This window comes from Barbus barbus (assembly GCF_936440315.1).
Source record: "Barbus barbus genome assembly, chromosome: 44".
Taxonomy (NCBI): domain Eukaryota; kingdom Metazoa; phylum Chordata; class Actinopteri; order Cypriniformes; family Cyprinidae; genus Barbus; species Barbus barbus.
This window is the reverse complement of record NC_136722.1, coordinates 25,671,121-25,697,416: the sequence shown is the minus strand read 5'-3', so window position 1 is coordinate 25,697,416 and position 26,296 is coordinate 25,671,121. Positions and strand designations below refer to the sequence as shown.

Genomic DNA, 26,296 nt, shown 5'->3' with positions numbered 1-26,296 from the left:
GAAAAAAACATGATAAAATTTCTAAAACTCCCAAAAATTTAAACATAACAAAAAATGAACTAATTCTAAACTATAATAGTATATCAATGATGAAATGACCCTGCATATCATAAAAATGACACACACAAAAATATATAATCTGAGCAGTGACAAACTTTAACATGCCCAGGTGTGATCCAGGGCTTTTAATGGGCTAAAGAAAAAGTTACTTAAAATAAAATTAAATAATTAAAAACTAAAAAACAAAAATGCACCAAAATTACTAAAATAATTAAAAAATAAAAACTACTTAATTTTCACAGAAACTATATGTAAATATTGATAAGAAATTAATAAAAATAACAAAAGTACTAAAAATATAAAAAAAAAAAAAAAACGGGAACCAAAAAAAATACAAAAATAATGAAAAATATTAATAAAAACTAGACATTTCTAAAACACTAAAACTAATACAATTACAAAAACACAAGAAAAATCACAAAAGCTTTAACTAAAATCACAAAAAACTTTAAAATCAAAATGAAAAAAATAAATTAACAATCGAAATATGAATAAACACTGCGACCCATCATGACCCGTTACCCATCATGCACTGCTCACCTCGCCGTGCTCCAGCGGCACCAGGCGTGAGTAGTAGGATGTGCAGATGACCTCGTCGTCTCTCTTGTAGGTGGGCGGCCCGAGGCGGGGCGTGATGTTGTATCGGGTCAGACACTCGGTGTCGCTGATGGCGTAATACTGCCACGGCTGGAAGTCCACTCCGTCCAGAGAACGCTCCAGAATCCAGTTCCCGGGCCGCGGGGAGTTCGCCGCTTTGATGATGATGTAAGCCACCTGGAAGACCTGCAGGACGAGGAACGTTTGAGGCCAGGGTTAATATATCCTTAACTAAAACTTAAAAGCTTTACTGATTTTAAATGTGTTTTAAAGGATTTCGTTTCAGAGTCATTTCATTGTAAATGTTTTGAGTTGTGTATGTTTTTGTATATGTAAACTAATGTATTTTGTTTTGTGTGTAACTAAATGATGCCTATCTTGGCCAGGACCCTCTTGTGAAAGATTTTAAATCTCAAGAGTTCCTGGTTAAATAAAGGTTTAAACTAAATAAATAAAATTCAATTTAAATAAAAAAAAAAAAACCGTTGCTGCTCGAAAAAAAAAACATGAAATAAAATAAAATATATATTTTTTTATTTACCTTTTTTATTATTATTTCAGCCAGTGGCAAAAACAATATTTCTCATTGTCAGATAGTTTAGCTCAGTACTAAAACTGAGATTTAAAAAAAATTATAACAACTTTAAAGACAAAAAAAAAAACTAATAAAACATGACAAAAACAAAACATTATTACTAAAACTAAAATGAAAACAGAACATAAAATAATTTAAACTAATTCAAAATATTTATTAAAACTACATAGAAAAAAAATAATACAAATAATGAAACAACAAAATTACTAAAAAAAAGTAACTAAAATTAACATGAAAATGGAAAATATACAAATTAAAACTAATTCAAAATATTAATAAAAACTATATGGACATACTGTAAAAAAAACAAAAAAAAAATGACAAAACACAACAAAATAACTAAAACTAACTAATTAAAATGGAAATGAAAAATATAAAAATAAAACCTAGCTCAAAATATTAATAAAACTATATATTTATTTTAAAAAACTAATACAATTATTAATAAAAACTATATAGATTTATAAAAAAAATAAAAGCTAAAAAAACCCAAAACAAATTACTAAAACTTTCAAATGAAAATAAAACTAACAGCATCTCAATTTTCATATCTGTTGTGTTCCTTTGGGCTGATGGACACTCGTGACTTCCTTTTCCTGTCGTCTCAGACAGATTCAGCCGAACAGTTACACCATTTACCATCGAATGACCCTCAGTCTGAGTAAGAACTCTGAAATATGTGACCCTGGACCACAAAACCAGTCATAAGGGACAATTTTGTGAAATTGAGATTTATACATCATCTTATTATGATAGGACAATATTTGGTACAACTGAGATACAACTATTTGAAAATCTGGAATCTGAGGGAGCAAAAAAATCTAAATATTGAGAAAATCTCCTTTAAAGTTGTTCAAATGAAGTTCTTAGCAATGCATATTACTAATCAGAAATGAAGTTTTGATATATTTACGGTAGGAAATTTACTAAATATCTTCATGGAACATGATCTTAATATCCTAATGATTTTTGTCATAAAAGAGAAATGTATAATTTTGATCCATACAGTGTATTGTTGTCTATTGCTACAGATATACCTGTGTTACTCATGACTGCTTTTGTGCTGCAGGGACAGATATCATCCGTCTCTCTCGCTGTCAGATGAAGCATGTTCTGGTAGGTGTTCTGAAGGAGAAACTCTCCTGATGATGATGGGAAGCCATCACATGTGTTTCAGACAAGATGAGCTTCTTTTAACTCAATTCTCACTCGATCTTTCTAGACAAGCACTGGGTTTGATACACTTCTCATAGCAGTTTCCCACACCGTACACTTCTCCTATTGACTGACTGCATTTAAATGATTCACTTAAATTACTAACTGAAATGTAAGAGAAAAAAAAACATGCTTTGGTGGATAATTATAAGATAAAATGGTGAAATTATGACATACTAAATCGAAACTATGACCAGAACCCAATTATGAGATAAAAATTTAAACTTTTTATAACTGAGTTTTGGTTATATTTTTGCCTTATGTCATAATTATTATTATGAGTTTAAAAGTCAAAATTTAAAAGTCAAAAAAACTTTCAAAATTTAAATTGACACAAGTCATCATAATTATAAGATAGAAAGTCAAAGTTATGAGATAAATAGTCTTTGCTGACTTCTAAGCTCATAATTGACTTATTTAATATAAATGACTTTCATCTCATAATTATGATTAGGATGATAATATAGGATCAATATAGGATCATAAATCTGATCAAACCTTTGACTTAGTATCTCATAATCTAACATGTCAATTTGGACTTTTAAAGTTTCAGTTTAGTACATCAATTTCAAGTTTTTATCTCATAATTATGACTTATGTCAATTTCAACTTATCTCATAATTATGATTTAGTATGTCATACTTTCTCTCAAAATTTTGACTTTTAATGTCACAATTATGACTTATGAAAACATAATTTTTTTTGGTGGTGGAAATAGCTACCATAGGAAATAAAACTGCTGAAATTTAAAAAGAAAACTATTTCCAAAAATTCTTACTAAAAATTAAAATAAATGTAAAATTAATAAAAACCATAATAGACTAAAAATAACACTAAAATAAAAATAAATAAAGTATGTGCATGATGATAGTCTCTTCTGGTGGTCTTTTCTAACTGTGATGTGTGTGTTTGTCTGTGTTTACTGGATGCTTAGCAATGTACAGATGAGGACACACACAAACACACATCTCTGAATGTAATGACAGAGCTCATCCTCACACATTTGATCTGCGATCATGAGACTTCTGGAATCCCAGCAATCAAGAGCGAGTGAAGACACCAGCGGATGGAAATGAATGGAAATGACGGATCCTCTGAAGATCAGAGCAACATTCTCTGACATGCTGAAGTACAGCTGTGATAATCACAGGTTACATGACTGCAGAATTATGGGATGTTGCTAGGGAAAACAACAACTACTGCTGGATTTTAATAAGGGCAGAAGTAGATCTCTATGTTGATTTCTTGATTAAGGTTTAAAGTCCACATGAAATTGTTCACTAATCATTTACCTACATAAATGTATTTATGAGTGCAACAGGATGTACTGTATAATGAGAAAAAATTTATTTTCAGACACTATTATAGTTTTTTGTAATCAGTCATTCACTTTAATTTTAGTTAACATTTAGTAATTTTGCTGTAGTGTTTTTGTCATTTTTACTATTTTATTAATTTTATTCTAATTAAATAAAATGAAAATGAGAAATGTCACTTAGGCAACTAGGTGAAATAAAAAGCGTTTCATTTTTTTAAATATTTTATTATTTTAGTTAACATTTACTTTATTTCAAGTGATAAAAATGTATATCTATAGATAAAATAATAAAAACTTTTAAGGTTTTAGTCAACTATTATAACCCTGGTACTTCAAGTAAATATTTTTTGTCAAAGGGGTTAGACTGACAAAAACGTTGAGGAATTGCTGAGATAGATAGATATATATATAAATAATAGTATATAAAATGTATATAATAGTATATAAAAATTTGATTGCAAAAAGTCACAAATGTACTCTTTGAGCAGAGGTTTTTGCTCAAACATTTTCAGAGAATTCTGTTCATTTGAATGCTTTATCATAAGTCTAAACTTCACATTAGACAAAATACTCATTGTTTTCTGTGACATCAGTTCCTGAAGAAAATAACACACTGTGTCGTCTCAAGGGCGTCTGGATAATTCAAGCAGCAACAGACTGAATGACTTTCAGATAAAACACATCATTCCTGCTCACGGTTACTATATGTGACCCGTGCTGGCAGAATGAGTGTGAATGCACACGGTCTAATTTTGAGCTACAGGAAAAAGTGAAAAATTTATTTTCACAAAAATTAGTTCATTAGGCCATCGTCTAGCGATCCCAATGCTCCAAATAGTGATTAAACACATAAAATGATCTTTATTTGTATGTTTTCTGGGAGGAGACCGCTGCCGCTTCTCAAGTTGTAGGTTTATTGTTGCAAAGCGCAGCATTCCAGCTTTGTGAATATTCATATCAAATTCTCCATGACATGAGTCCAAACCAGTGAAATATGATTTTCAAACTTATGCTGATAAACACAAAGTGATCGCGCTGACATATGCAAAGCATGTGCATAAGACGTGCGATCTCCCTATAAAGTACATTGTGAAATATGTCTTGGCGAGATTCACACAAACATAATCTGTTATGTCTTACATGAACGTTTAGTTAATATTTGGGGAAAGATCTGATGTACAACATTATATTTGATCCATGCTCTTAATATAGATCTGTCTCGATGTTAATCAAACATTAAAAAAAGACAGAATCACTCGCTGCTCTTGATTAAAACTACTGTTTATTTGCATCTTTCTTCTTACTTTTAATAACAAAGATAAAATACTTTTTTTTTTATTTGTGATTAATAACATCGTAATTATTCATAAGAAAAGAATTGGAGGAGAATATTGGTTGCTTGGTGATTTTGCGTTGCAATCTTCAGAAAACTTTAACTCTATTTTTCTCTAAATCAACTCTGCTGACTCTCTCGCCTTCAAACGCCTGTAGCTCGGTCAAGTCACATATCATTTTAAAGGTATTTTAATGGAGAATGTGAAAATATATATATTTTTTTTACAAATTTGCTTATTCCGTCTCATTTTGCAATAAAAAATAAAAGTTTTTGTTTACATAATATACGTTTATGTACTTTATATATTCATTACATATATATATACACATATATAAGTGCACACATACAGCATATATTTTGAAAATATTTACATGTATCTACAATGTATATATTTATATTCATATAATTTATATTATATACAAATAGATTTAATATATAAACATTATAAATTATTCTTAAATCTATATATGCATGTGTTTTTATTTATATATGCATAACATATATACACAGTACACACACATACATTATGTGAGCAAAAACTTTTATTTTGGATTAATCGTTTGACAGCACTACTTTTTATATTAGTAAAATCCCACCAGATTCACATCAGAGGAAATCAGATGATCCCGTTAACACAACCTGACCAAACAAACAAGTTAAGAGCCATTTGGGGCCCGTTATCGCCTGCGGCCCCCCAGACAGCATAAACACACACCGTCTGCTGTTCAAACACCTTCAACAGCTGTGTTGGTCCTCTCACACACACACACACACACACACACACTGCTGATGTTTGCTTTGTGTAGCGTGTCAGAAAAACGTAAATATACCTGAACTCTGACCTTTGAAAAGTCATTACATATACAAACTTGCCCAGTTTGTATTTGTTAAACCGATGTTCATGTTTGACTGACCAAGAACAAGCAGGAAGAGCATTCAGGAAACCTGTTTGAAAACAGTCATGTCTGCAATTCCTTTCAGTGACATCAGAGACCAGAAATTACACAATAAACGTCATTTTAAATAAATTATATGAACATGCTTAATTTTAACATGCAAAATAAAACCTACTGTATTAATATGTTTTTAATGCATTTAATATTTAATCTTTGTCTACTTTATTATTATTATTATTCATGTCAATACTATTTTGAAATATGAAAAATAAAACAATTATTAAGCAGACACAAAGGATAAAAGATTAAGTGATTAATCTTTTATACCAAAACAAAAATGTGTGGGAGATGCTACAAATTATTTTAATCATTTAAACATTGTCTGCTATATTATTAATATTCAGGTGTCATAACATTTTTTTGCATTGCTAATATGGTTGCACCGTTTTAAGACTTTAGGCAATAAAATACGACAAAATCAAATAATATGAAAAATAAAACGTATACAAACAAAAATCTTTTTTTATTATTACAGCAATGTAATAAATTTTTAAATGTATTTTTTTCATCTCCAAACATTTTTTTGTCTGTGTGTGTGTGTCTGTGGGAGATGTTACTGCTGCATTTAATAATTTAATCTTTGAGTGCAAAACTACTGACTTGACGACTTGAAAGAGTTAAGTGCTCAACTACGTCTTGTGGTGGCTGTAAAGAGCTGACCTGAGCTCCAGCGGCCCACCCGTCCCCTCCAGGTGTGTGTGTGTGGGTCCATTAGCATGTGTAATCCTGCACTGATGGCCTGAGGCCCCGTCGGGGTCGGTCCTGCTTTATGTGTGTGCGTCCCTTCCCCCCACGGCCCTCAGTGAACGCAGACAAAGGCCTGACTCATCCTCACTCCAGACGACAACATAAAAACACGCCTGCGGTCAGAGCCACAAACCCCAGAATCACTGCCACACCGGCGGATTATTTACAGGAACGCTGAGCTTCAGACGCTTAAACGTTTACGCTGGGGAACTCTGTGGTTATTCAGATTTCTGTGGTTTCAGATGGTCTCACCAAGCTTTCTGGCACTGCTAATATTGTTGCACATGTATTTGAGACTTTAGATATTCAAATATGAAAAATAAAACAATAATTTAGAAGATAGATTAAATGTATTTTTATCATTGCCAAAAAACCTTTTTGCAAGTGTCTATCAGGGTTATTATACAGTATTTAACTAAGACTAAAGCAAAAATGAAATTCTAAAAAAAACTAAATAAAAAATTGTTACTCTAAATAAAATGTTAACCAAAATAAAATAAAAATTCAGTTAGTTTTGTCTAACCCTGATCCAACTTGATGTACAAAATAAGTTAAACTGAAATAAAAATGAATAAAAACTATGTAGAGAAAAAAATAATATATTTTTAATAAAAATATATACTAATAAAAAGGGGGTGAAAAACAACAAAAAACTTAAACTTTAAATTTAAAATAAAAACAGAAAAGGCAAAAATAAAAACTGAAAACATTTTTAAAAAAAAACTATAACAGCATATCAATGATACTAAAATAAGTTATGACGTCTGCAGTGTTGTGCAAGTTACTTCCAAACTGTAATACATTACAGATTACTTAGTAATTAATCTGTAATATTGTAAGGTAAGGAATTATTTTAAATAACAGTAATGTCTCAGTAACAGTAATTGTAATGCGTTACATGACTCCTGTATTACTTTTGAGTTACTTTCACCAAAATACCTACAGACGCAGAACTTAACTTTCTAAAATGACTAAATGTACTAGAGCCCTGCTCTAATGCAAAGTGTTTATATTTCTTTCCGGCTTTTTATTAAGATCATTTAGAAAAAACTTTGAGAAAGAGAAAACTTATTTAATGAACAAAAAATTCTCAAAGTAATGACCAAGCAGCCAGCGGCAGACCAGCAGGCTGATCATAGCTTATGTTTGATCAATTTAGCCTTCTCAAATCATGACTTGCCTAAGATAAAATCTATAGATATTACTATTATTATAACAGTTCAAGCATATAACAATGTTTAAACGTTAAACCTAGATAAAGGCGCGTCTAACGAGGAGATGGCGAATCCTTACTATTTCCCCCGGACACATTCATGGTAATTACTTTGCTGGGGCTTTTGGTTTATTGTGTGTATTTGAAGCAGAACTCTTCATCTGTGCTGACGGCTCCTGCTGCTGCGGGACACTAAACACCGTCGAGACGCTCTTGACAGTCGCGGCAGCATGGACTCATGTTATTTCCACCAGCGCCACAATTGTTTTTCATCAATAATTGATGGATGTCTAAAATATAAAGATAAGAAGCCTAAAACAGGCCCGAGGACCGGCCCGCGTCTGAACTATGACGTGAATATTGGCCCGAAGCCCGGCCCTAGGGACATAAAGTCGGAGCCCAACTTTAAATTAAATTTAAAAAAAATTAAAATTGGGGCTAAAAGTGTGTTGTAACGCAAGCGTTACTGAACATGTACCGAGTAAAATATTACTGAAAATTGATTAGTAAAGCCTTACACTACTGCGTTACAGCAAGAAGTAACCCGTTACTGTAATGCATTACTTTTATAACACCTTACTCCCAAACACTGGACGTCTGCATATCCGCAAGTTTTCTTTATATTCTGAATTAGATTTTATTTTTATATTTTCTGTTTTCATTTTAATTGCAGTTTTAGTAAATTTGTTGTTTTATATAGTACTTTTTATTTATTAGTTTTTGTTATTTTACATATTTACTAATGTTTATTAGTTTAATTTTCTTTCATTTTAGTTGCTGTATGCAATTTGTCAATATAGTATTTATTAGTTTTTTTGCTAGTTTCAGTTTATTTAGTTTGCTATTTTTGCATTTTAGTTATTTATGCCTCTATTTTAAAATGTCTATATAATATATGTGTGTGTATTTATTATGTATATATAAATACACACATGGATGGATATATTTAAGAAAAATATGCTATGTTTATATATTAAATACATTCATATATATATATATATATATATATATATATAATATAAATTATATGACTATAAATATATACATGTACATTTTTTCAAAATATATATTGTATGTGTGTGTATTTAAATATACATAATACATATACATAGTACACACATATATTATATAAACAAAAACTTTTATTTTGGATGCCATTAATCGCGATTAATCGTGACAGCACTAGTATTTATTATTATTATTTTATTTGAAAATGTTGCCTTAAACTCTCAGAAATAAAATACATTTAAGGGTTTTATATTTCATTTCAGTTCAGTTCATGTTTGCTTCTCTCAAGCATCACGGAGTGTGTGACCGACTGCAGAGGATCATGGTTAGTCCTGTGTGTGTTAGTGGGATCATGTGGAATAGTTGAGCATGTTATCAGTGCTGGAATGCAGTGGATTGTTTCTAGTTTTGGGATTAGTGTGTCTCTCGACCTCTCTAGACAAACACACTTGTGTTCGGCGGCCCCTGAGGGGCTCTAAACGCTCCTGAACAACCTCCTCACCGCTCCTCCATTCACACACGCAGGAAACAAGCAGCTAGTGTACAATTAGCACAGCATTCATCTTAACGGTGGGACAGAACGGCTGAGCGGACCGTAAAGCCAGCTTCATCTCACTGGAAACGGCCCTCCGCTGAGATTAAACCAGCGCGGCTTGAGATCTCACCAAAGTCAAGTCTGCAACACCACAAATACTTACACAAAATAGACTAGATTAATGCATAAGTACACAAATTGGGACGCGCCTTTCTTATTCTTCAAGTCATTTATCTATAGCAACTAATGAGTGAGAGGTAGGGCTGGGCGATATGGTCAAAAATATTATCACTACAGTATTATTTCCAAACGACATTGATATTCATCACAATATTTGTTTAGCATTAATGGGGAAGAAAATGCTTTCCACAAGCTTTTCAGACTGTAAGAATGGATGTAAACAGAACTTGTTCATTCACAATCAAACTCCACAGAATACGCTACCTTCTATATTTAGGATGCTATAAACAGAACTGTGTACATTAAAACGTGAATGAAAAAAATCTCTCTCTCTGAATATATATATACATATATGCTGCCGCTCAAAAGTTTGGGATCAGTGAGATTTTTAATGTTTTTTAAGGGAGTCTCTTCTGCTCATCAAGGCTGTATTTATTCAATAAAAAATACAGAAAAAACAGCAATATTGTGAAATCTGAACACAATTTCCAATATTGGTTTTCTATTTTAATATACTTTAAACAGTAATTTATTTCTGTGATGCAGGGCTGTATTTTCAGCATCATTACTCCAGTCTTCAGTGTCACATGATCCTTCAGAAATCATTCTAATATACTGATTTATTATGAGTGTTGAAACTCTTGTGCTGCTTAATATTGTTTTTTGGAACATTTGATATTGTTTTCTTTGATTCTTTGATGAATACATAGTTAAAAAGAGCAGTGTTTGTTAAAAAAAAAAAAATTACTGACCCCAAACTTTTGAATAGCATTGTACAGTATATTGTAACACAAAATTTATTTTTTAAATAAATGCTGTTCTTTTTAACTTTTTATTAATCAAAGAATCCTAAAAAAAATATCACAGGTCCCCCCCCCAAAAAATATGAAGCAGCACAACTGTTTCCAGTTGTGTAAATGCTTTATCATCACTTGTGTGCTAAATAAAAGTTTTAATTTCTATATATGCTGTCTCCAAGCTTTTGAACCTGGCATTTTCATAGTGTGTATTGTTTATGTGCTCTTACTGATCCCAAACGTTTGAGCGCCAGTGTACATATAAATATATTACTTTAAAAATGACATTTTAGTATATAATAATAGTAATGCATTTCTGTCATAAGTTCTTCAAGTTAAACTTTTATTTCCGTGGTTTGTAGTGAAGATCTTTGCGTTTCAGTGTGTGTTTGACAGTGGTTTTTCTCAAATGAATGAAGACTCTCAGAGCAGCTCTGGAGATGAAGTTTGCGTGTTCATGTGCTCATATATTGAGACGAGCGTTTGATAGCAGCTCTGAACATTAAACAGACACACAAACATCACACCGCAGCTTCACACGGGTCCTACCTGTCGTAAGTCCAGAGTGATGGTGACCCAGTGGAACTGACGGCCGTTCTTGATGCTAGGGCTCTGCCACCACTGGTTGGTGCCGTCGATGGCGTTCGTAATGGGATGTTGCTCTGTTCAACAGAATAAAGCGAAATAAAAATGACTGCAAGAATAAATAGATGCTGATGCATCATAAATCAGGTAGGAATTAACTTGTCTCAGCATGTCATGTCAGCACAGATGTCTGATAGATAAATCAGAAACACTTTACTGTAACGTTGCATTGGTTAACTACTAGCTAACATCAACTAACAATGGAAAAAAAAACATTTCTTAATCTTAGTTAATTTCTGCATTTACTAATGCATTACTAAAATCAAAAGTTGTATGTTAATATTATTTAATGGATCTGAGCTTGGAATATGGAATGCATATTTGGTTTGTTTCCTGTCCTTGTTTAGTGTGATTATCAGTTAATTCTTGTCCAGCTGTGGTTTAGTTATTATCTGTAATTAGCCTGTGTATTTTAGTTCTGTCTGTTCAGTTAATGTTGTCTGGTCTACTCGTTACTCCCCGGTGTTCCTGTCTGTGTCTACCTTGCCTTGTCTTGCACTGCCTTATTTGGAGTCATTAAAGCGGGAAGTCGTGGCCTAATGGTTAGAGAGTCGGACTGGTAATCCAAAGGTTGTGGGTTTGAGTCTCGGGCCGGCAGGGATTGTAGGTGGGGGGGAGTGAATGTCTCCACCCTCAATACCACGACTGAGGTGCCCTTGAGCAAGGCGCCGAACCCCCATTATGTAAACAAAAACTTATTTTGGATGCAATTAATCGTTTGACAGCACTAATATATATAATTTAATATAGTTAATCTATATCACACGAGTGCTGTTTTTCTCCAGATATCAGCATGATAACAAATATAAAATTGATTTACAAGTTTAAAGTTAGAATGACTTACATAAGTGACTTACATTTTAGATACAATTAGGGATGTACGATATTGAATTTTTGCCGATATCCGATATGCCGATAATTTTCAACTCGTTTTGGCCGATAGCCGATATATAACTATTTTGATAGTTTTTTGGTTCGTTTTTAACAAGAACTTATTTGTTACAATTAAATAAACAATAAAAGTTATTTTATAATGACAGTATATTGAAGATTTGAAAATAACTATAAATAAACAATATATTAAATCACAGAATTTTTTTATCAGAAAGATGCAGTGCTAACCTTAACATTTTATTTTATGATTTAAGATTTGTAAATTGTTTAACGCAAAAGTTGTAAAAATTCTGAAAATCTTTTAGAGCTCATAATTTGTTTAAAAATACATAACATAACTGTTATAAATAACTGTAAATGAGATTGAGTTTGAACCGGAGTACACAGAAGAAGAGCTACTGTGGTTAAAAAGTATATAACTGTTTTTTTTTTTTTTAAGAAAATGACCGACCGTTTGGCTAGATAAGCCCCTTATTCCTCGGGTAGGATTGTGTAGAGCCCTTTGAAGCTGCACTGAAACTGCATTTTTAACCTTTGATCCCCATTGAAGTCCACTATATGTAGAAAAATCCTGGAATGTTTTCCTCAAAAGCCTTTCTTTTCAACAGACAGACATGAACATCTGGGATGACATGGGGGTGAGTAAATTAGAAGGACATTTTTATTCTGGAAGTGAACTAATCCTAAGAGTTTCAGGGCAAATGTGGTTACCTTTGGGATTCTGGCTGTTTGCATCACAGATCCGACACTGAGGGTTACGGATTCGTCTTCCGGGAACATGCTCCACCAGTTTACAGTACATCTCGGGAACCGGGTCGCCACAGGTGGCGTTCGTGGTGATTTCTGCATTGCTGGCGAGGTTCAGGATAGCAGGAAACAGACCTGGAATGACAGACAAAGAGCTGTTTAACAAAAGCATTGAAGAGGCATTTGTTCTGAACTGCATTTTTTCTTTCTTTCTTTGAAGAGCGACCCTCACCCACCCCATCAATCCATCCATCCGCCCATGTGTCTGTGTGCCGCCATTCATGACACAAATCACTACGTCTTGGACAATTGACCAAAGCTGGCCTTTGGTGTGAGGAGATTACTGACAGCAAAGAGCTCAATGAGAGGGAACTGTGAAGATGAAGAGGATCTTCTTCCCTCCAGCAAGTCATGAGGTCAAAGTGAGCTTTAGAGCTTTGAATCACAAGCAAAATCCGTGCTGGGAGTCATGCATTTGATCATTTAGTAAAGTAATGCTGCAGGAAGAACTCAATTTTAATGCCGATTATTTTACTACTTTAATATGTATATTAGTTATCATAGGATACTTCATTTTTAGGGTTATTATAGTTGTTAACTAAATCTAAAACTACAACCATAAAAAAAACTTTGTTACGTGAAAAAAAGTTAACTGATATAAAGTATTAAAAAACTTAAACTTATTTTATTTTAGCTAGTTACCAAAGTAATATTTCTCATTTTTGCGTTTAAAGTTGAAGTACTAAAGTAACAAACTAAAATTTAAATAAAAATGGATAAAAACTATAAAGACATTTAAAAAATTAAAAAATGCACAGAAAAGCACAACAAAATTACTAAAACTTTCACTAAAATTAAGAAGTATTAATAAAAGTATATAAAAGTATTTCTCAAACTTTAATAGTATTAAGTTGATCTACTAACAATAAAAACAATAGACATATTAAAAAAAAACTATAATAATGTGACAAACACAAAATCACTAAAACTTTAAAATAAAAAAAATTGGAAAAGAAAAAACGAATCCAAAAATATATTTAAAAAAAATCTATAATAGTATCTCTCAAACTTAAATAGTATCTAATTTAGTTTAAGTTCACGTACTAAAATAACAAAAATTAATAAAAACCATATATACATTAAAAAATAATAAAAATGTACAATAAAACACCACAAAATGACAAATTTAAACTAAAATGAAAATAGAAAAATAAAAACTATTACAAAATATATTTTTTTAAACTACTACTAATAATAATAATACAGCAGTATCTCATTTGGTGTAAGTTGATGTACTAAAATTAAAACAAAATTAATAAAAACTACATAGACATATTTTAAAACAATTACTAATAAAAAATGACCTAAAAATAAAATTAAATAATATGAAAACGAGATAGCCTATACAAAAAGTAATTCAAAATATATATTTTTTTAAAGTTACAATAGTATCTGGCTGACTTCACAAGCTCCTGTAATAATTAATATCAGTTAAAGCAGCTTGAGTTGCACTGGAGCAGCAGATGTGTTTCAGACTGTATCTGTTTGAGGTTTGAATGGACTCCAGCGGAGCTCAGCACACAGAAACTTCAAACGCTCTGCAGATAAAGAGACTGATGACTGAAGTCATTATGCGACTGCTGCGGCACATCTGGCTGCGTTTGCATGTCACAGACACGCTGAGAGCCGACGACGCCTCGAATCACATTTGAGACTCAATCACTGAGAAAAACACTTTCAAACAAACACATCTGTCAGCAAGAACTTCTCAACATCTTCATACAGCTAAATGCATTGATCCTATTAAGAAAATGTCTAAACTGAGTTAAGGAAATAAATTAGATGTTTATGAGTAGATTGACTTCTGATGCACTTTTATGGTTAAACGACGTGATAACTAAATCAACTAATATACTCACCCACATTGTAAAAAAATAAATATATTATATTATATATATACACAGTCTTCAACATTTCTCACATTATCACAGTTTATTCGCTGTAGTTTAGAAAATGGTAAGAAAATATGAGAAGAACGTTTTGAAGATGAGAAGTTTTTGAACAAATTGATCTTGATAATGTCAGATAACTTTGATAGAAAGGTATGTAATGGATTAATCAACCAAAAATTATTCAGATGTTAAATTTAAGAACACAATTAGATAAAACCAATTTAGCTCAACCAATCACCAAGCAATGCTTTATTTAGTTCAGTCTGTGGTGGAAAAAGATCACATTAGCAATTAAAGAAAAACACTTCAGCAAAACATGCTCAGGTCAAAGTGTCTGAATCAGTTTTGATCCTGTAGTCCACTGTATGAAGGATTTTTGGGTATAATGTGTCACAGTTTACTTTATTTTTCTATCCTCACTTACATAAATAAACTATAGTGTCCTGCACCCACTAGTAAAAAATATCAAATTATATCTGCTGTCTGAATTATTTTTGGTTTGACTGTATGTGTATATTATTTATATATATATATGGTTTACTGGAAGATTATTGGAGTGTTTTATAGGACATGCAATTTCTGAGTGAAATGCGTTTCAGAATAAATCCCACACCAGTTTTTCAGAGCAGACCACATTAGCTTTAACTCTCCACACAGAGGTCAGATTTACCCGTAAGCTTTAGAGGGACATGTTTTAGCTGAAGAAGACGACAAGATAATTGCTCTGCTTCTTTTCCAGCGTCTGAGAGCAGCTTACAGCCTCATTTGGTGTGAAAGCGGGGGTCAGAGTTTACTGTGCGTTTACACAACAGCAGCTCATCATGATTGACGTCTCGGACCCAAACGACTCTTTCTGGGTGGCTTTCAGTCAGCAGGTTTGGAAAACAAGCAAACAAATAAGAGAATAGTTCAGTTTTTCATTGGATCTAAGAATATTTTTGAAGGTGAAAGAGCTCTGGAAGAGTTCAGGTTAAATCAAAGAGGATGTGTGAGATGTTTAAAAACTTCTGTGAAGATTAACCATCATCACAGAACAAGGATGGGAGGTAAAACATCTCCAAAACATGAATTCCAGATAAGTCTAGCATGTGAAGTTCTGCATGAGATCAGCTGAGAGCTAATCAAAGCGTCTGGATGAAGAAGCTCCAGGACAGACGAGAAGACCGGCTGAATTTGCATGTGAACAGACTGTAATCAGATGTCAGTGGAGCTGATAAGAACCTCACAATGTGATTCAGTCAATTCAGCATGAAACGCCTTCAGAGATAAACGGCTGATTGGAGATAAAACACTTACAGACGGATGAAGCTGATAAACACATCTGGAGCTACAGATGCTGCTTTGAGACTAAATATATTACAGTACATTTACACTGTAAAAATGGGTTTTTTGAAGATTATTGGAGCATGTTTTATAAGAAAATACTCTTAGTCTTTCTACTTTAAAATATCATGTTTAATTCAACGTGTGACTTGCCATTTCTTTGTAATTATTTGTGAAATTTAGGCTACTAGGAATTTCTTAGTCAAAATTGTTTCCTCACCATTTTTTCAATTAATGCATCACAACATATTTTATATTTATTACATATAGATTTAATAATTTATTTGTAAAATGTATTCATCCACAAATACTGTGAATTAAAAAAAAATATATATATAAAACATTTATTATGTTTTAATATAACATATTTATTATGTTTTAATAACATTTATACGACCATAAATTTATATTTTATAAATTTATATATAGTTTATTTGCAAAAACAGAACTTCGTTTTTTACAATTTTCAAAAATCATGTTTTTTTATTATGTTATGGAGTTTTTATTGTATTTTATTGTGTTAGTTAACTGTATTTTTTTTGTTATTTTTTAACCTAATCAAAACAACCCAACTGGAGTTTGATTGAGATTAATTGGAATGCACAATAAAGAAAACATGATTTTTGAAAATTGTTAAAAATGGAGTCTGCGTTGGATGGAGTTATGGAGTTAAAGATCTGTTTTTGCAAATTAACTCTTCATTTCTAAATATCTAGGATTATCTGTTAATGGAGTGGTACAGAGCTCTCATGTGACCCGCGCTCATTCACATACATTCAGCTGGAATAAACACACACACATGCACACACACACGGCTCAGATGAAAGTTCAGCCTATAACATTTCAACTTCCTGTTGTCTTCACAGGACTGAGGTGTAAGCAGACACTCGCTGCTTTTACGGGTCACAGCTAAAACTACATTAGAGGCTTCCTGACCTCATGTGTTAACTGTGTTAGACAAACCTGCGGGTGAGAAATCTCCTTAATGTGGCAAATCTATGCAAGTACTATCAGCGTCACATCTGAGACCCCAGGTCATGTGATATTTGCTTTATGTTAATTTAATTAGATCATAAGTGTCTGCAAGTAAAAACGCTGAATTAATCATTTCTTTTTGCGTGCTAAAGATGATATTTTGAAGAATGTTGGGAACCAAACAGTTGACGGTAGCCATTGACTTCCATAGTTTTTTTCTTATACTATGGAAGTGAATGGGTACCAGCATCTGTTTGGTTACCAACGTTCTTCAAAATAACTTCTTTTGTGTTCAGCTGAAGAAACTCAAACATGTTTTAAACTTGATGGAGAGTAAATGATGACAGGGTTTTTATTTTTGGGTGAACTGTCCCTTTAAGGCAAGCTAATCCCTGATAAATGTTTAATTCATTACTCAATTATTAGAAGGACTTTCACATGCTTATAAAATAAGCAAAATATAGATTTGTATGGCCTTACAATCACATTCCTGTAACTTTACTATCACTAATGTACAACACTGAATTATAGTTCTGCCATGTTTTGCACATGTAACGTTACCTCATCTTTCTCTTATATCAGTACCATTGATTTACCATGTTTTACCATGTATCAGTACCATTGATTTACCATGTTTTCTCATGATTTACCATGTTTTCTCATGATTTACCATGTTTTCTCTTGATTTACCATGTTTTCTCATGTATCAGTACCATGGTAACTAACTACAAAGTACTTTCTGTAAGGAATTTTTAAATACATTTTATAAAGAATCTCCTGGAGTATATCTCAACAAATACAACATTTAAAGTAATTATACTGAGTCACATTAAATGCATAAAACGAGCAGAGTAACGAGTTTTATTTGTAATCTATGCTTCTAATCTAAAATCTTACATTTTTTATATTTTCTTCTACTTTTTCAACTTTTACAGTTTTATCTCAACAAAAACAGTGTAGTTTGAGGACAGATTTGTGTTTATTTATTTGATCTCACCTCTCTGCTGAGCCTCCACACAAACCAGTGAGGAGAAAATCACTGCAAACGACCACAGCATCTTCATCATCATCATCATCATCATCCTCTTCATCAGTCACTCTAATAATAATCTACTTAATGAAGCTGGAATCATCAGAGTGTTGTGCAGACGGCCATCGGCTCTTTCTCTCATTCATTCGGAGCCCCGCTGGAACATTCCATCAGTTCAGAGAGAGGGGGAGCCCCGCTGGAACATTCCATCAGTTCAGAGAGAGGGGGAGCCCCGCTGGAATGTACCATGTGCTCATTTTGGTTTAATTTGCGTACAGTTAGTTTTACAGTACACTTTTAGCGTTTCATTGTCATAAACCAGGTTTCCATCCAAGGATTGTTTTTGCGAAAAAATATTTAGCGCTTTAAAATATTTAAAATATAATATAGCGGATGGAAATGTCAATTATCGATTAAATTTCTCATGTGTCGACAAAATCTTTTTCCGTTTAACTTTAGCGCATAAATTCCATATCGATACTTCAAATGTCGCAAAAATTAGTTTGGAAACAGTTTTTGTCGAGAAAAGGGGGCTTTAACGCAAATAAATGTCACATGACAGAATTATCCCTGTAGCTCAAAAGAGCATTAAATCATATTCATATTATTAAACAGCATCTTAGTTGGATACGCGGTAAGAGTTACCTCTCTAGCATAGCTGCTCTTAGTTTGGTGTTAGCAGGCTAGCCTAGTTTACATGATTATTATTGTTATAATCATGATAATTGATGATAATCATGATAATTAGCCTGTAGTCTGTGTCTTGCAGAATAACCCTGTGATATTATGCCAAGCACATTTTATTTTACATGAACGTGAAGAACAAAAGATAAAATTAATTTATTTTGGATTGTTAGCGTCTTATATTTTTATTCTTATTTTGTTAAAAGGTTAATATGGCTTAACGACCGTCAGGTAATAAAAAAACCGGAATGAACATTCATATTTCCTATAAACGTTCATCAGAAAAAATATAATAATAAAACTGCACCTGTTTATGATCGATACACCAAAACTTATGCGACAATTCGGTTTTTAGTGATGACGTCACGACGCACACTGTTTTATGGCAAAAGGCCAGCTGGATGGAAACAGGCTATACAGCAAATTTCACAAAGTTTTTTTAACGCATATCTCTTTGTCGATAACAAAACAGCGCAAAATCTGTATGGAAACTTGATTATAGATAATTCTTGGTGTTTGTTTGATAAGCGTCGCTCATTAATGTCAGTGCGTCGCTCCTCAAACTATCTCCTTAAGCGACCAGACTTACCATCTTTATCTGCTAGCAATCCCATGGATATATACTGATATATACTGATAAATACTGATATATACTGATAATTATCCCACACCTATGTTGAGATCGTAGAGTAAACAATTTACCTCAAGAACCGTTAAACCGTTTAAAACAGCGGCGGCGGGAAATCCAGTCTGGAGGCTGCAGCATCTCCATAGCAACGCGCGCTCAGCGGTTACTGTGATTATTATGAGCTAAATTAATTACTCCCAACACTTAAAGCTATACAAATTAGCTGTTAATATTCGTTTACAGAAGTTGTTGTTAATATCAGAAAATATAGGTATGCATCCACTTAGCTGTCAATACGTCCTTTGTACGTTTTTACACTTTAATGGAGTATAAATCTTTTTTATTTTTTTTATAAACCATAATTAATTGCGTTACATTTGCGACTGCCAGAACAGCTGCTGTGAAACATGCTTAGGGGTCAGCGATGGCGATCGGAATCACTCCAGGCGAATCCTATGATCAATTCTTTCTTTTTAATCTTTCACCAAAAGGTCTGATGATTCATTAAAGTGTTAGTTTGCCCAAAAATTACAATTAGCCCATGATTTACTCTCCCTCAAGGCCTCCTAGATCCTTTCAGACGAATCCAGTCGGAGTTATATTAATAATGTCCTGGCTCTTCCGGGTTTATAATGGCAGTGGATGGGTGTTTGTGTTCAACAGTTCAAAAGAAGTCCAATAAAGTGCATCCATCCATAATAAGACATGCCTCACACGGCTCCAGGGCCTCCTGTAGTGAATCATATCTAACATCATAAACACTTTTCTGTAGTTTCCTCTAACTATCGTTCACGAGCGAGTCCGGCGGAGGATGTAGGATGTATGCGTAAGTACAAAACGTTTCAGTTGCCGCCCCTAAACTCTGGAACGCATGCTAATATTTCTATTCAAAATCAAGATTCCTCCATTTATAAAAAATAAAATCGTGGCAAAACATTACATTCGAATGAATCGATAAAATCTGAAAAATGGCCCAGCCCTAGCTTCTGCAAGTTAGAGAAAACTGATCATAACATTGTAAACATGGATATTTTTCTTACCAAAGGCACTGATGAACTACAGGAGGCCTTTATTCACCCCTGGAGCCGTGTGAGGCATGTTTTATTATGGATGGATGCACTTTATTGGACTTCTTTTGAACTGTTGAGCAGAAACACCCATCCACTGCCATTATAAAGCATGAAGAGCTTGGACTCGTCTGAAAGAGGAAAGTCATATACATCTAGCATGCCTTGAGGGTGACTTTCATTTTTGGGTGAACTAACCCTTTAATTTAAGTAATTTTCAGTCTGTGTTTATTAAATAATTCATACTGGCTCAATAATTATGAAGTTATGTGCGCTAAGATTTGTTAATGCAGCAACTTCTTTGTTTTTGTGAAAGAAGTAAAATAATAATACTTTCCCATTTTCTGAAAGAAGATATGATGGTTGCCAGGTCATTGATATGCAGTTGTATTGCTGTGTTGTTGCTCAACAATTCATGTTTTCTGTTGTTTTTAGCTTTTTTTTTTTTTTTTAGATATTTTAGATTTATAATAAGTTTCTTTAATTTTTTCTCATGAGCTACTGAGAAATCTTTACTTTTACTCAAGCATGATGATTGAATACTTATTAACAATAATGAGTTAATTACAATTGCTGGTGCATTACAATAATATTATAACTATTATTACTGGTTTCTGTCCTTGAATGTTCCGCTTCACTCTGCAATCACTTATTTCCTTCATGAAATGCAATAGTTTCTTTATTTTCACTTGTCATATCTTGTAGTTTAACTCTACTAATGTAACTTGAGGAAGTCCAATATGATACATTGTCCCAAAGTGCATGACTTACGATGCAGAGCTTTACATCTGTGTTCTTTGTGTGTGTTTTGCTTCCATCTTCTGGAAAGCACCTGGGTATGCAGGCTGGCCTGTTGAGATCTGACCTCACACCAGCTCTTGAAGCTCAAGCTGGACCTCATCAAGGTCTGTGGTGTCTTTGAAGGTTACATCATGATGTCCGTCACACCTGAAAATGCACCTAATATCCCACATCTTGACAGTGTCTATATCATCAGTTATACTTATGTTGTTGTTCTTTGTTAATATTTGTGAAGGACATGTGCTGAATTCTGTTGTGTTTGCATCTGTTGTATGCAGTTAAAGGCACTCTCTTATTTTGCAATGCAGAACAAGCTGTTTTCTGTGAATGCGCAAGACTTCTGTTTTATTAGCTGCTAAACGGTACAATTATTTGCATTACAAATCAGTGTGTTTATGACTACGATAATATGTTAAAATTGTATAATAACATATACCAGTTTGCAATATCAAGCAGCATATATGACTGTTTTTGTACGGCTAAAATAACTGGAAGCGAATGTACAAAAAATAAATAAATACATTTAAGATTACGGGAATAAAGTTGTAATATTTTGAGAATAAAGTGAAAATTATGAGAATAAAGTTGTAGCATTGTGAGATAAAATTCGTAATATTTTGAGAATACAGTTAGTATTCATTATTGTTAAATTCTGTCATAAAAATAGGTTTGACTAAATCCTCCACATCCATTTTTCACATAGAAGAACAGTGTTTTCTCAAAATACTGTGATTTTTTTTCTCAAAATATTAACTTTTAATTTAGCTTTAATCTCGTATTGATAAGACTTTTTTTTTTTCTTTTTTTTGTATTGATTGGACTTTATTCTCGTACTTTTGACTTTATTCTCAAAATATTATGACTTTATTCTTGTATTCTAATTTTTAAATTTCTATTTTTTTTTTTTTTACCGAAACAGCATAGTAGGAATGACATATGCATTAAGAGAAAATGCAATCAGGAAAAACCACGCATTAAGAGCCAGGGGGTGAAAACTTTTGAACATAATGGAGATGTGTACATTTTTCTTATTTTGCCTAAATATCCTATTTTTTCATTTAGTACTGCCCTTCAGACGCTACAGAAGATACTTAGATGTTTTTTCCAGAAAACAAATTAAGTTAAGCTTACCCTAATCTTCAAATTCAAAAGTTTTCACCCCCTGGCTCGTAATGCATGATTTTTCCTTCTGGAGCATCAGTGAGTGTTTGAATCTGCTGCACATGAGTCCCTCAGTTGTCCTCAGTGTGAAAAGATGGATCTCAAAATCATAAAGTCATTGTTGGAAAGGGTTCAAATACACAAAAATGCTGAAAAACCAAAGAATTTGTGGGAGCTGAAGGATTTTTCTGAAGAACAGCAGGCAGTTTAACTGTTCAGGACAAACAAGGGACTCATGAACAACTATCACTAAACAAAAAAAACACAGACAACGTAACAACACAGAATTAAGAATCAAGGGGATGTAAACTTTTGAACGGGGTCATTTTTATCAATTCAATTATTGTTTTCTATTGTAAACATATTTTATGTGAAATATCTTAATCAGGTCAGTACCAAATAAACAATAACATGCATTTTGTATGATTCCTCTTAAAATAATGAACATTTTGCAGATTCTGAAAGGGGATGTAAACTTCTGACCTCGACTGTATGTTTCTGATCAGTGTAAGGATTCCTCCAGCAGGGGGCAGCGACGGATGATCAACTGGACTCTTCTGACAGAGTTTTTCCTTCTCTCTCTGTTTTATTTTGTGTTTCAGTGCTTAGCAACCCTGAGAGAAATACACTGATGTTATGACTGCTCCACTAACAGAGACTAAACAGCTGGCGGTGAGACACATGATGCACATTTACAGGAAGTGTTTGGATCCACAGTAGTTTACAATCTGAAGAAAACTGTCTCTAATGAACATACTGCTATTAAAGCATGATGTTTTTTGTTTGCAAGCATCATTATAGCAGGACCTGAGTGTAATTATGCCGTGAAGATGATTTCCTCTCAGAATGAAGTCCAGCGCTGGCTGCTCTCCATGTTATTAGATGAACACTGAACTGTTTCTCATCATCAGGTCGTCCTCACGGTGTGCTCTGTCTGGCTTCAGTTACAGTCTCCAAACTCTAATAATGGCACAGACGCTCTGATGCAGCTGAAGCACATTTGCAGGCGTTTGGCGTCTGTCTGTCTATCTATCTATCTATCTATCTATCTATCTATCTATCTATCTATCTATCTATCTATCTATCTATCTATCTATCTATCTATCTATCTATCTATCTATCTATCTATCTATCCATCTATCTCTCTATCTCTATCTATCCATCTATCTCTCTATCTCTCTCTCTCTATCTCTAGTATTATGTGTGTAGTTGTGTTATAGAGCAGGTTGTGAGTGTTTGTTTGGGATGTAGTTGTGTAGCGGTTCGGTTCGGTTCGGTTCCTCTATATTTATTCCCGTCTGCTGTTTTCGTCTCTGGACCGCTGTGGCTCGTGTGTAACTGCATTAGTAGCTCCTCTGCCACGCTCTCATTCCACACACATTATAAATGGCATCTTTATAGTGTGTAATAGTGTGTTTCCTCCCCATCGATTCATCATCCTCAGCCACTTCATCTCCCCTCTATCTCCCTTTACTCTCGCTGCTGCAGAGGAACTCGATGAAGGAATTACAGCTGAGATATTAAACTGTCTCTGGTGAACACTTGCATCTATTACCAGACACTTACCCACCAGGACTTACAAATCACACTGAAAGAGCTGGATGAAATAGACCACGGTTTACATTACAATATCACGAGATACTGACGAAATGGGAAATTCTCAGTTAGTTAGTAACCATATTTAACTGTATTTAGTTATTTTAATACAGTAATACAGTAATTAAGCATGCACTTTGAGACCTTTTAAAATGAATTAAAGGAACGGAAGACACATTAAATTTGTCTGAATTATTTTCTCGTGTCAACACCGTGAGCCTGCTTGTGTTACAGACTTTGAAAGAATGTCAGAAGAAGGTCAGCAGGTATTCAGAGTGTATTTATATATCAGCTGGGCTCAGTGAGGTCAGGTTCAGGGCTAAATGCAGACCAAAGGTCAAAGGTCATATGAGATGGAATTCAGCTTATGATTTTTATCGGGTTCTTTAGGAGTTTACAGAACATAAATCATGTTTGTTTTAAGTGTATGGAGAAGGGAATGCATTTAGACATTTTTATAGTAATAAATCAATTCATAAAGCATACATTTTAATATTATCCTAACATCATACACTAACGATTAAACATTTTATACAACAAAGATTGCTCCAATTAACCTTCAACATGAAACGCTGTTCTTTTATCTTAATTATTGTGCCGTTCCTGATGGTTTTCTGAAAACTCAAGAGTGTCTGAAACCCAAGGAGCTCGACGAGCATCTAACCGCAGGTCAGGCTGTTCACTGGTTTATTATTAGAGAGTTTATGATTCACTTCTACTTCATGGGTTTAGCCATGATATCTTGCTTTATTCTTTAAGTAAAGTTTACATTGTTTTTGTAAATATTATTATAATTTAGAATAAAACAGCAGTTGCATCCTATCCTCCGTATTGTAAGTGACTGTAAAAAGTCTTGCTTTAGTTTAGGACATCTATAAAGTCACTGCAGACAAACACACAGCAGTCTGTGTTCTTCAGATGCATCTGTATGTTTGCACACCTGTGTTTGTGATTGATGTGCACAGGAAGGCTTTGCTCAGGCGTTTGTCTGCATGAACACACAGCGTCTCTGATGCTTCTGAGCCACATTTACCAGCCGTGTTGATCTGTGTTGATCTGCATCAGCCTCAGCACAGTAACTCACATCAGCATGATCTCGTCTGAGTCTGAAGATACATCATTATTAACTCCAGACTCGGCTGTTAGCAGCTTTACATGTTCTGTCTGTCACTGTTCAGCTTTGTGCTTCTCACATGTCATTATGTAATTTGTTAAATAAATGAACCCTGTGAGGATAAAGCTATGAAAGTCAGTCGTCAACATGGTTTGGGTTCTTGAGAGATTTCTGCTTGAAATAAACCAGTTAAACACACTTTAACTACCGAACAGCTTTTAGTATCATTGATATACTATTATAGTTTTTGTCATTATTTTGAATAAGATTTTTTTAAATACTTTTTCACTTTAGTAAAAATTTTACTAATTTTGTGTTTTTGTCATTTTTATTAGTTTTTGTTGTCTATATAGTTTTTTTTATTAATATTCTGAAAGTTTTTATTTGTATTTTCCATTTTAATGCTAGTTAAAGTTTTAGTAATTTTGTTTTGTCATTTTAATTTTTTTTATAAATATTTCTTTGTAGTTCTATTTATGTTCCGAATATTTTTATTTTTATATTTCCCATTTTAATTTAAAATTTAATTTGAATTTTGTTGTTTTTTCATGAATATTTCTATATAGTTGCTATTAATGTTTTGAATTAGACTTTAACTTTGTATTTTCCATTTTAATTTTAATGAATATTTTAGTAATTTTTTAAAATAATGTTTATTAGTTGTTATGTCTACATGTATATAATTTTTATTAATTTGTATTTACAGTTTTTCTCAATTTCTTTGGCACATTTTTCGAAACATTCTCTAAACTGAGTGCAAATGTCACAACTGTTTGCTGGAATATTTCATTCGTGCTTCAAAACCTAGTTATCGTGTCGGTAATTTGGCCAAGGCCACCAAAATATAAAGTATTTTTCTCATCGTGTGAGCCACACTGGTCAAAATGTTTAGCTGTTTTTTCACCATGACAGTCAACCATGGAAATTATGGTTTTATAAAAAAAAATCTGATATGTGTTGAGAAGAGTCAATAGTTACATTGAAAAACAAAGATATGAACATTTGTATTTATACAGTACATTTATTTTTGTACGAATGTATTACATGTAAAGTAGTGTGACGTTAGTGAGAGTCAAGATTCACTTGCTCAATTCATGGCAAACTTACAAAAAGTCGAATAGA

At 33.0% G+C, this 26,296-nt stretch overlaps 1 protein-coding gene across 1 annotated transcript in view; it reads right to left on the bottom strand.

The window, feature by feature from the left end:
• LOC306863443 (laminin subunit alpha-1-like) overlaps positions 1-18,172 on the bottom strand; it is a gene marked incomplete at its 5' end in the record, with an annotated part of 73,641 nt that extends 55,469 nt beyond the window's left edge. The window contains 4 exons of the mRNA XM_079406780.1: positions 601-843; positions 11,107-11,219; positions 12,808-12,978; positions 18,091-18,172. Of these exons, the coding sequence (XP_079262906.1) occupies positions 601-843; positions 11,107-11,219; positions 12,808-12,978; positions 18,091-18,172 (609 nt within the window). The remainder of the gene's footprint in view (positions 1-600; positions 844-11,106; positions 11,220-12,807; positions 12,979-18,090) is intronic.
• Between the last annotated feature and the right edge of the window lie 8,124 nt (positions 18,173-26,296).